This window comes from Apus apus, chromosome 7, assembly GCF_020740795.1.
Source record: "Apus apus isolate bApuApu2 chromosome 7, bApuApu2.pri.cur, whole genome shotgun sequence".
In the NCBI taxonomy this organism is placed as follows: domain Eukaryota; kingdom Metazoa; phylum Chordata; class Aves; order Apodiformes; family Apodidae; genus Apus; species Apus apus.
This window is the reverse complement of record NC_067288.1, coordinates 13,974,525-13,987,344: the sequence shown is the minus strand read 5'-3', so window position 1 is coordinate 13,987,344 and position 12,820 is coordinate 13,974,525. Positions and strand designations below refer to the sequence as shown.

At 39.5% G+C, this 12,820-nt stretch overlaps 1 protein-coding gene across 1 annotated transcript in view; it reads right to left on the bottom strand.

Annotated features, from left to right (window-relative positions):
- The window catches only part of ABCA4 (ATP binding cassette subfamily A member 4), a 66,075-nt gene that overhangs the window by 28,077 nt on the left and 25,178 nt on the right, over nt 1–12,820 (bottom strand). The window contains exons 13-18 of the mRNA XM_051625157.1: nt 12,486–12,707; nt 11,074–11,278; nt 9,028–9,126; nt 4,772–4,996; nt 2,053–2,230; nt 592–723 (exon numbers count right to left, since the gene is read on the bottom strand). Of these exons, the coding sequence (XP_051481117.1) occupies nt 592–723; nt 2,053–2,230; nt 4,772–4,996; nt 9,028–9,126; nt 11,074–11,278; nt 12,486–12,707 (1,061 nt within the window). The remainder of the gene's footprint in view (nt 1–591; nt 724–2,052; nt 2,231–4,771; nt 4,997–9,027; nt 9,127–11,073; nt 11,279–12,485; nt 12,708–12,820) is intronic.

Here is a 12,820-nt window from a genome sequence, read left to right as displayed (position 1 = left end):
ATCAACACACTTGACTCAGATGTCACATGCTCTTTCTCTGCCTTTTAAAAGCAGAACCTGCTACTAAAAGAACATGTGCAACAGGCATCAAGCTATCCATTTATGGGAATAAAATGGGAGCTAATATGAATAGTTACATTAAGGAAGGGAGTCTGCTGTTGAGATAAACACAAACTGATAGAAGTGATGCTGGAAATTACCCGAAAAGGCAGTACGGGTCTGGGTGCTAGTGCAAAACAGAAATAAAAATATCCTGCACTGTCAGCTCAGATTTTTTTTCTCTAGGAGGCCTAAATTACAGTGCATGAATCCCCAGGCTGAACTCCTGCTAACCCACACTGCAGCAGAGAACACCAACACCAAAAGCACCGTCATTTTCTTTGGAAACTTCTCTGTTCCCAGCTAAATGAAGCAGGAAATTTCTACTAGAGAAGGACAACACCTACACTATGCAAGTGTTAAGAGCTGGAAAAGTGCCTCTGAGATATATCTACTGCCAGCACAGTAAGACAAATAAGGCAGGCTTTTGGGATGTGTCAAGCATACAGACTGTGATCCTTATTCTTACAGCTAGCATGGAATGATACTTACTGATTGAATAAGATGTTGTACTGAGGGCACATCCCTAATCTGTGCCGAATGGAGTCCATGTGAGTCTGAATATCCAGGCCACCAATCAGCACAGTTCCAGAGGTGGGTGGGAAGAGGCCTGTCAGTATCGACCTGAGAAAATAAAATAAGGAAATTCCCACTCTGTCTTTCTGTGCTAAGTTAGGAAGACGCATTGCAGGATTCCACTAGATGGAGCATGATGACTTCTTACTATGGGCTTTGATAAAACACCTCTGGCAGAGAGCACACATATAAATACTCTTGCCCTGCTACAATGAGAATCTTGTGGATCTGCTGACATAATACTTGATACACCTGTCTGTATGGTTCTGGTCTGCACTAAAAACCAGTTTCAGTCAGCTACTCTGTTTCAGAGTAGTTTGTTCAGCATGTTACATCACTCCTATGTGCGAATGGGTATAAAAGGAAGCTCACTAGGACCAAGATAGGGAATAATGGTTTGAGGTCTCCATCCATGCTGACTCGTGCCCTTCAACTTCATTTTCTGTAAAATGGAATGGGGCCAAATGTTACGTTGCAAATGGGTGGAACCTGTTACTAGATTTGGAGAATAAACAATTTTTCAATTATGAAAATTTCAAAGCAATAGAAATTTTTGTTTTAATCAGGAAAATAAAAAAATAATTTTATAAAATATTTTAGCCAATCAGAATGCTTTTAGGTTTGGGTCAAACATTTTTCTCACAGAATAATTGAAAAAATTAAAAGGTAATTTAAAATGCATTTGAAAGAAAAGTCTTCTTTAATTAAAAACCTCGAGTGTTCTGCTGCGAAAAATCATAATGAAACAATTAAGTTCTTTCAACATTTGATGAACTTGCTGCAGACTCATGAAATGTTTTGTGAACCAATTAATCCTAGTTTGCAAAGTACAGTTCTCTATAAAGAAAATTAAACATTCCTAAAGTCTTTCTTCCTTAGACTCTAGGGTTCTGGGACTAGAAGAACATTTCAATCTGGACATGGATCTTGCATATATCTAAACATTTTTTCTAAAGAGGGCCTGTATTTTATACTCCCTTGCACCCAGACCAAAAAACGTGACTTAGTTACAGTTAGAGAAATCAAGAACATGTTGAGCATGGTGGCTTTCAAATCTTCAGCTAGAAGATCCCTCTTCCCCATCAGGAGTTTTGGTCATGGAAAACGAATTCTGGGGAACAGAATTGCTTCCTTCTCTCTAGACTTTCACTTTTTTGTGTCATGCTTTGCCTCCTTCACAGGGCTTTAGCTAATCCAGGATATCTTCTCTTTGCCCAGGGGCAGGATTTCCCTGTCTGGAAAAAACTTGATGTTTTGCGTCAAGCTTGCTGCAGGGTGGCAGAGAGACAAGGGAAGACTGAAAAGAGAAGACTGCTCCTCAGGACAGAGAAAGAGAGCACTTCCGTGGATTTGCTGCTTCTAAATCTATAGACTTACATGGTAGTTGTCTTTCCTGCTCCATTGTGACCAAGAAAGGCGGTGATCTGGCCCTCATAAAAAGTGATATTCATCCCATCTACTGCTGGCTTGGGCCTGTTGGCAAAAATCTTCACCAGGTTCTGAATGCATACTCCTGGAATCAATCCCGTTGGCTCAGGCTCAAAGAATGTATTTACTTGAAAGTCAAGAAATCAAGAATGAAAAAGAAAAAAGCACATGTTTTAATACCAGTTCTGATGATGATACACCAGTAAGTGCATAAGCAACAGAATATACTCAGTAAAATACAGCACTATGTGCCAGGGCCAGATTCTCCAGTCACACCATTACCAAGCTGAGGCAAGGTTTTTAACTACAGTGCAATTTATTTAGATTCACCCACATATCCATGACAAAAGAGTGGAGCCCAGAACTGTAATGGTATGTGGAGAGGTAACTCATTGGATCAGGTGAAGTTGAACATGCTTTCTATTTTCATTGTTTATCAGGAAGATTATTAGGAATTGTTGTCTGTAGCTACTCAGACAGGCTGAAAGATTACATTAAATAAGCAGCAGGTTGCCTTTCTAGCCAGGCTGAAATCTGCCATTCAAATCATCTGCCCAGCTGTGCATTCTTTTACCATGATGCTTTAAAAAAAACAACATTTGCCTTTAATCCTGGTAGGTGAAATCTACCCCCTTGCTGAGGCCATCTCAAGATTTAGGCAGAACCTAAGGTGAGCACTACATGGGATGGCTTTCTCTCAGGATTAAAAATGCATTATTGTAAATAGCACCATCAGGATGTTTTATTGCATCAGCTTCTAGACAAAACAAACTTCCTTTGAAGTAAATTAAGCCCTTGGGCAACGTGAATTAAGGGAGTTGAGAAATTTAAACTAAAGACCCTGTCCACTTTTGTTTACACAGAATGCTTAAGGCTTTGTAGGGAGACTTGTTTTGCAATTGCAGTCTATTTAAATTGCTCAGTACCCAGCAGGACTATGTGGAGAGCAGCCAATGCTATCTGGGTGAAACCAGCCCCACCTCCATCAGTGGCTTATATGACTGTCATTATAAACAATATTCACTAAAAAGTCCTAAATATGCTATATATGAGAGCTTTATTTTAAATAAAATAATGTTTCTGACAAACATTTATTTTGCTTTGTGAAAGAATCTAGCTCTCCTATTACCTTACTGGGCCAAATACAAACATCCCTGTATTTACAAAAGTTCACCTGAAGTCTGGCTAGACAGTTATTGGCAGTTGAGATATCATCCTTGGTTTTATGTTGGTTTATATGTATCATGAACTCAATTTATATTTGCCTACAGAACTTGCTGACAAGTTCCAAGGCAAATTCTCTTATGATCTCCCCCAGTATCTCCTTTGCATCACCCGAAGGACACTGGTGGAGGGCTGAGCTCCCTTTTTTTGAGATTTGTACTTCTCCACTTTGATCCTATTCCATCAGTGCAATTTTGGGCCACTTCGATCTTTCTTCAGAGGTGGCAGCAATTGTGGGGAATGTGGATGGGGCTTCGATGAAATATCTGCTTCAGGTGTATCAAGCAATTAGGACAGATTTATGATGTGTGCTAACTTGTGCTAGTACTGGACTGCACTAGACTTAAACCATTAGAACTACTCTCCATTTCCCATCCCATTCATCTTACATGAAGCAGTAGCTCTTATATGAAGGCATTTTGGAAACTGTGTCCTTGAATCATACCAGGTCTGCTCTTGGCTTCTCCACAAGTCTCCCAGTTCCTGTGTGGCTTGCTGAAAGGAAAGGGAGGCTTTTTTGTGCAGTCACAGGCAAAGCCCTTCCTCTGAGGCCATGGAGCAGCTGGAACCTGGGAGCTGATGAGTACAGCACCACAAAGATAAGGCAGTACTAGGAGATGTCAGCTGAAATAACCTTTGCCCTCTGCCTGTCTTTTTTCTTTTGAAGTCCTGTCCTGTTTCCATTCACCCTGAATGCATGTTTTCAGTGCCTACGTGAGAAGCTCTGATGACCCCATTTTTATCTCTTGCTTTTCAAGAGTCAGAGTAGGCTCAGAGTTGCCGGCAGCAGTTACTTTTGCTACAGAATCCACATGCATTCCTCTGAGCATCACACACAGAAAACTCCTCTGGCACCCCACAAAAGACTTGGGATTTGAAAACAAGGCAGGTCATTCAGGAATTCTTAGGTGGTGGCTAATGTCAGCATCAGAAAAAGCTGCAGACAGACACATAGAGCACTTCAGATAAATTCCTCTGAAACCAGCCTTACAGATGCAAGACACACTAAAGACGGGCAAAAAAAAGGAGGGGCTAGGAGGGAAGAAAATGTCTCTCAGCATAACTATTTTTATTGAAGATGTGGTTCTTTTCAATTCTAAGTCAATGTTTGTGTCTCTGAGTCTTCCACCAGCATGAATGCTAACCTGCCATCCAAGCAGCCTACATTTTCATGATAAAAACCAATTATGGAGCCCTTCTGGGAGGCAGCTCTCTTATGCACGGTGGCTGAAATATTCTAAGGGACTGTGAATGTAGAGTAATCAGTAAAAGGGTAGCTGGAAGAGTCAGAGACCCTGCTGAGCTTAGCTCTGGCAGTCACATGCTATCCTCTGTTGCCTATGGGGCTCTCGCAGTTTGACTCCAGACATTCCCACATCTAGTTTGTTATGAAGTATAATGAGTACAGTATCTCAGAAGCACTCAAGTTGCTCTCTCTCCTTACTATTAATTTCGTCTTTGTCCTGGACATCTGTCTTAGGCTTCCCCTGCAAGCCAGGTTCTTTTTCTCGTTTGTGTTTACATTGTTTGTGTTTACCATCCTTCTTTCCCTGGTTGTCACTCTTTTCTTCTGGCTTTTCAGGTTCTTCATATTTCTTGGTTTTGCTTTCATTATTTTCCCCTTCCATGGCCTTCTGATCCACACAGCCTTCTGACTCTGGACTTTTTTCTGTATAAAACAAAAGTAACCAATATTTAATTAACCAAAATTTAATTTCCTCCTATCTCTAGAAGTGCTTTGAGGAAACAGAGGTATTTCTCAGCCTTGATCTCTCCAAGAACATCGATCATCAGTGCTTTACTCAGGTTAGAAACACAGCACTCAAAGCCATCTAGCTTCAAATCTGCTTCACAGTGTCAGGAATGGATACTTAAGGAGGACTGACAATTTGGCAATTACAGGCTCAACAGTAGAAGATCCTGAATAATGTTAGGTATGTGCTTTATATTTTGTCCATGCAGCTGCAGACAGACCAAATTCTCCACATGAAGAGAAAGGCCATACAAACATTTACCAGACTAACAGGGAGTGAGAGGAAGAAAAACAAAATTAAAAGCCTGAATGAAAAGCAAACTGCTAAACTGCTACTTAGATTAAGAGACTAGTCCAAGCTGGAGTGAATGAATTGGTGTAAACTAGTGTATAGGAATTTTGGCTTTTCAACTTGGTCTTAAGACCTTGGGCAACAAAGGAAAACAGTGACATAAAATCACTACTGGGGACAGGCTTGAAGCAGGAAGAACAGTGATTTAAGAAGACAGAGACTCTGAAGGAGCTGTTTGCATAACACAAACTCAAGCTGGCACCCTAGAGAGCAACTAGGACAATTGTAAGGTATCAGATGTCCTGGGACTTAATTTCATTGTGAAATTTCACTGTAACCTTCTGCTAAGAGACATTTTAGCCTGTAAAACTATATAAAATTACCTGGTGCACAAATAGCACTGTAAACAAGTTCACTGTGTAACCTAAAATGGCAAAGTGAGGGATACAAAAGTGCACTGGTAGAAGTAAATTTTAAAAGTACCAAGATAAGTTTAGCGTCATTTTCAGCTGTGCATTTACATGATCTGACACTTTTTTACCCAGTTTTCTTCCAAACACATGAACTCATTACAATAAATTAAGAAAATACTTAGTATTACTCTTAAAGGAAAGATAAGAGTTGAGGAAAGTTCTACAATAGTTCATGTAAGCTGAGGCACTGAAGAGTCTTAGTTCTTCAAAGAGGTAAGAATCATGCGCCTTCTACAAAGGTATCATAGATGACCTTTCCAACTCTCCCTGCTTGAGAAAACCCAAGGCAATGTTTTGTAGAAGAGAGGATGAAATAAGTATCAGCACATTCAGGCTAGCAGAGATAATTATAGAAACATTTTGGTCAGAAGGGACTTCCAAAGATCTCCAGTCCTCAAAAAATACAGCCAATTGAGATCACAGTGACTATCTCCAAAATTTGAGATTGCCTGAGCAACCTGTTCCAGTGTTCTACCTACCTTCACAACACTTTTTTTTTTCTTATATATAAGAATTCCTGTTTTCCTGCTTACATCCATTGCCTGTCATGCTTCCACTAGGCACATCTGAGAAGTCTAGCTTTATCTTAGCTTTCTCTCTTAAGTATGAACAGATCCAGCTCTCTCAGCATGTCCCCACCTTATATGCTTCAGCTCCTAATCAGCTTGGTGGATCTTTACTGAGCTCCCCCGAGGTCTTCCTTTCAAATAGGATCCCCAAACTGGACAACACAGTACTTCAGAGGCAGTCTCACAAATGCTGAGTAGAAGGCAAGAATCACTTCCCTTGAACTAATGACTATACTCTTACTAACAAAGTTCAAGATGTCCTCACTACATAGGCACACTTGATGACTCATGTCCAGCATGTTGTCAACTCAACTTTTTCAACAAAACTGCCTGCCAGCCATGTGGTGTCCAGTCTGTGTTGTCCTGTGGAGTTATTGCATCCCAGACACAGTATTATGCACTTACTTCCATTGAACTCCATGAGGTTCCTTTATAAAGCCATTTTTCCAGCCTCTTGAGGTCTGTCTGAAGAGCTGCCTTGTGCTCTACTGTTCCCTGCAATTTGGTATCTTCCACAAACTTGCTTGTGGTGCCCTTTATACCATCGCTCAGGTTGTTAAACTGTATTAATAATACTGTTAAACAGCATTAAGTCCAGTGTCAGTCCCTGTCAGAGCCCTGCCACTGGTCCCCAGTTACATTTTGTACTCACAATCACAAACCTTTGGGCTCAACAGTTCAGTCAATTTTCTACTCACTTTAGTGCCCACTCAAGCAGCCTGTATATCATCAGTTTGGCTATAAGAGTAGTATGAAAACCCATGCTAAAGCCCTTGCTAAAGACAAGTTAAATGGCATCCACTGCTTCTCTTTGTCCATTGATCCAGTCATCACAGAAGAAAATCAGACTGGTTAGGCTAGTTTTGCTCTTGGCAAGTCCATGTTCATTATTGCCTATCACCTTGTCCTTAATGTTCTTGGGAATGACTTCCAGAAGGATCTCCCTCTTAATCTTCCCAGGGACTGATAAGCATCAGCAGAACCAGGATGAGAGCTGTGGAAGGGATTGCAAGATTCTCCCATTTTCTTCTCAACAGTGAACTGTTAGATCAGCTCAGATATTTGATGTAATGTGACCTACAAAACAAACTCTAGGCTTCACTTAAGCAAAATTATTTACCTGAGCAATATAAAAAATGCTATTTAAAATGCTATAAAATTTTAAAAACCAACACCACAAAAACGGCAATAAAGTAGTAGCCACAAACTTTTCTGTTGTTAACCTATCTGAGCAACTGAGTATTTTGGTGCTTTCAAACCACCTCACAAGTTTTAATATGGGTACTAAGAAGTCAGGAGTCCACCTTGTATTGGAAATATATTCAAGAACAAACAGAACTAATGAGGCATTAAGATAATCAGAAAATGGATTTCATATCTACTAAATATAGGCTCGAATTAAATAAACAGATAATGTTAAAATCCTGTAACTAACTGTGCTTCAGATTTGAGATGTTCAAAAGAGCCCTGGTGCAGGATATGCCCAGATTCCACAGAAAGTCAATGAAATGAAGTGGCTGACAACATATCCGGGTCTTTGGAAATTTTCCATTCATCTATGAACATGTTCCACAGTCTGCCTTTGGCTCTTTTCCTTCTCCTTCCTATGCTGTCAAATTCTAGTCTGGTGGGTGGCGTTTGCAAAGCCAAAGCAGGTAAAAGACTCCTTAATATCTAGACAAGCATGTACCATTCTGAATATGCTCATAGCAAGTCTAAAGAAAAACCTGTTAATTCCCTCAGAATGCTCCAGAAGGCAAAGCCTCTTAAAAAGACCAGTGTTATTACCTCCTCTTTTCTGATCAAAACATGTGAGCTTGAATGTATTATCAGCATTTTCACAGAAAGGATTAACTTCCTTCTGGTTTATAGGTATCACCTGAGAGGAGACTGCCTTGTCAGCAGTTTATGTTGATGAAGGGTAAGGATGGTAATGAGAAGACTGAATACATTATTTCTTCACTTGTCATTTTGGTTTCACTGTTACCTTGTAAATTTAAGCCATATTTCAAAACACTACCTTTGGCAAGCTTCTATTCCAGACATTAATCATCATCCCTATATAAATACAGTCACCCACATGTTCTTACCTACTCCAATATCAATGCACAGATTAAACAAAATCTGCAAAAGCAGGCTTTTGCAGTCATTCAAGTTGTGCAGTCATCCAAGGGTGGCACCAATTTTGATCTTGCTTACAAACCCAAAGTAAACAGACTTAAATTAGTCCCAAACTAGACAGAAGAGAATCAGATTTAGAAAGATGGGGAAGTGTCAGTGTAAATAAGATCAACATGGTATTTCACTTTGACACATTTCACAAAAACTGTGTTGGGCAATAAGCACTTCTAGAAAAGGTGTTGGTTAGAGAGTGCAGGTTTGACATTGCTTGTTAACCCCTGCTTTAGAGCTCCAAGACAAACAGTGACTCACCTCTAATAACTAATAATAGCAGGCCACTCCAAGTTCAAATGCACCTGCTGAGATTCCCAGTGTCTGGCTGTCTCTAATCTTTGCAGCAGCTCAGGTAATGGAAATGTTACAGAGTCACCTCCTAAGCGGATCAGTGGTTTTGAAGTTATTTCTAAACACTGAAGTTTTAAAAGAACTCACCAGCAGCAGTTGCTGTTTTCTCAGCTTTTGGGTTTCTAGAGCCAAGCCAGTAAGATTCCTGCACAGGGAAATACCAAGGCTGTGGTAGCCCATAGTCCCCTAAAACAAAAACAAGTAAGTAAAGTGCACTTCATAAACACATTCCTCAGTGTGCAAAAATTCATCTAGGCAAAGTCTGAAGTATAATTATAAACACTTGCAGTCCTAGTGTTACATATCAAAAGGTCAACCCATCAACCAAATACCTGAGAGAACACATTTTGTTTGCAGATTTTGTTTTTCTTTTTGGACAGGAGTAAAATATTCAGAAAATATGTTTACTTGCTTGGTCTTACCTTTTCTTAAGTAGAATGTGGTTTAATTATAGAATGAAGCTAATCCCTACATGGAGACAACTTGAACCCTCACCAACCAGGCAGCAGCTGCCAAGGAACACCATAGTTGCTTAAGATGGGATCTCAGCCTCACTCAGGGTTTTTTTTTTTAAGGCCCACTTAACACTTGAGGGTTGACATGAGTGAAAAGCTTATTATATTTACACTTATTAGCCTGGGCCTGAACTCACAACTGGTAATGCAAAAAGAGACACTGTTATTTCAGCATACAGCCATGTAGGAAAAGTGACAACAGAGTAATCCTCTTCTTAAGCAGAAATGGGCTTTTTCGTCACAGGTTAATTACTTTTTGAAAAAAACTATAACATTATCAGTTCTCAGGCCAGACGAGAGCTAGTGCAAATCAACACCGCTTTCCTGAATCATATTGATTTATAGAATGCAGTGATTTGAGCTGCTATTTTTAAAACTGGCATCCTGGTGAACCCAGATGTTATTGGTCTTGCGCTACTTATGACAGACAAGCAATCCACAAGCAGGCTGTGTTGCCCTTGTTATGAACTGCATTATACCTCTTTGAAGCTGGTAGCTAAAACAACTGCTTCTCATTCAGGATGAATGTAAACCCAAGTGAATTCCCTTATGGAGAAGAATGCTCAAACAGCCAAAGGATCAGTGTGCCAGTGGGTGGTTGGGCTGCACAGAAAACTTGAGCAAGAACTGAACCATATGGTTCAAAGGTTTATCCATGGAACTAACATAGCAAGCTCAAAGACTACAGAATTGACTTGGTGGATTTGCATTTGTGTGACAGAGAAACACAATGAGAAATTCCATGGAAACTGAGGAGCAGAAAGCCAAGGACATACTCAGAACAAATATTATGAGGAACCGAAGCTAGAAAATCTGCAAGATCTCAAATTCTGAGTGACCACTCAAACAGGGAAAAAGGAGGGAAAAGATAGCCATCTGCCAAGGAACACATTCTGGAACTGCAGGTCACATGTTGGAGTAATTAGTTAATGAAGGGAAAGATCACTTGCTTGTACAGTTTAAGAGTCTGGATTTATTACATTGTAGTAATATTCAATAAGAAGCAAGATAACTATTTAAGCTACAGGAACAAACCATTTTCTCACAAACTTTGTAATTGATAAAATGGAAAATCCTTTTATGAACTTGCACTAGAATCAGGATTCCCATTTAGAAATAAAATAAATCCACACAGCAACTTTCACAGCTGCTAAGGCACAATTTATGTTTGAGGAAATTACACCAACCTGTAAGAAACTGTTGGCCTAATGTGGTCATAGTATATGTGAACTCAAATTGTTACTTCTATATTTTTTTAAATTGAGAAATTATCACTAGAAATGGTTGAAACTTCTCAAAAGAAAAACAGGTGCACAAAACTGCTTTTAACAGATATTTTTGTAAATTGATTATCTATTTACATTTCAAAACAGGACCAGAAACTGCATCCTGCTTCTGACTCTTTCCTCCTTTTCCATTCCCTTCAAGACTAAAATCAGAGAAAGGAAAAAGATAAGTGGAAGCACTTAATAAACCAGTGTTGCTATACCGGATAGCAGTCATGGCCTATAACGTCAAATACCCTTTTTTCTGATAGAGAAATACTCTATTAGGCTAACTAGACTAACAGAGTTTACAACAACTACTAGCACTTTGTACTAATAAGAAATTTACCTACCTGGAAAAACATTATCGAGATACCAAGAAAGTATTCCATAGAGAAAAGCATCAAAAAGCATCATTTTAATGGAAAGAAGAAAGCTATATTCATCTCCTTGCAAGGGACTGGTTCTGATGTTCCCCCACTGTAGGCCAAGACCTTGCTCTTCATAGCGTGACAAGTATTCTGTACCGAAACCAAAAGCTACCTGAGAAAGCAAACTCTGAAATAAAGGGAAAATGACATTCAACTCAGAGCGACATTTTGTGAAGCAAGCACAAAAATAGACTACCTTTAGGGACTGGACCTCAAAACTTGATAACACCTAACAAACAATCAAGGAAAACTAGTTTCACTTCCTCTAAATGGTGGCAGTTATAAGCAGTATTTAGCCGTAACATACTGAATTCAACCTTGGCTTTACTTTCTTCAGCTGCCAGGGAACCTTCACAGCTTGTTTTTTTCCATTCATGTCTCTCTTCAGAAAATACTACAGATGCAACTAAAAGTTTGCAGTGTACACCTTTGCCTGCCTTGGAGCAACAAAACGTCCTGAGTGTATGGGGTAGGGCCCACTGTGAATAACAAGACAAAGTACACCAGATGCTTAGGATAAGGAAAACCACAACCATCCCCTCCCCCTGGCATATCTGCTATCTGTTTCTTACACAACAAACTAATAATTGGTATAGTAACCAAATATCCTCTGAAATGTTGTATTGCAAAAACCAAGCAAGGAATTATATAGTGCGCATTCACAGGATATGTAGTTAAGCCAGCAATGCCAGGAAAATTAAGAGTCAAAAGGGATCCGAACAGCAACACTCAGTGAGGCATTATCATAGTGTGCTAAGTAAAAAAAAGTCTGGTTTTCAGCAGTACATTAATTGTTCAATTACAAGGAAGCACGGCATAGAGAATGTTTGTAGATTCTTAGATGGAAGATATTTCCCAGAGTTTGAAACTTGGGTTTAAATCATAACTCTATGTTCAGATAAAGAAGGAATGTGAACCTGAGGTCTTCTCATCCTTAGATATTACCCTGTTAACTAAGCTATACCACATGAGAAAGATAACTGTCACAATTTTGAGAATTTCCTTTGTATTTATGAAGCATGCCAGAAGTAAAATTTGCTTTGACTTACAAAGAAGTGTTCAAAACTTTTGGAACATTATGCTAGTTTCCTAGCATTCAAAAAGCAAAATAAATTTTATTGAATTTTCTAAAAGCCAGGAAAATACCTCTTGGTCACTAGGTGTGCTAAAGGCTTACTTGCAATCCCTAATTATTTGAGAGAACTTCAGAGGTGTCCCTCTCTGAATCAAAAAAGCAGAGGAGATATGGAATGCTTTTTTACTTGTGTATGCACAGTGAGAAGGGCAGCTACAATTTTAACCCAAAGATACCATACAATGAAATAAATGCTTACTGCTAGGATCTTCAGATTAACAGTCAAGCGGTCTTGCCAGACAAATAAGAAAATGTGGGGCAGGTACAAGGTGAAGTAGATGACTCCACTGCAGGCAGCTGCCAGATTTGCTTTGGAGAAGAAGGTGCTGAACAAGAAACACTGCATTATGGTAGCTGTGGTGAACGTCAGTAGGAATAGAAAGAGGAGAAGCGGGCTGCTATAATGTAGTATTTGCCCATACTGTAAGAAAAAGGAAAATGGAAAAATTTAGAAGTATTGCCACTTTCTGGACTAGCAGAAAAGGTTGGAATTGCCATTGACATGCAACCTGTAATGAGTAGTAATCCAGTCTT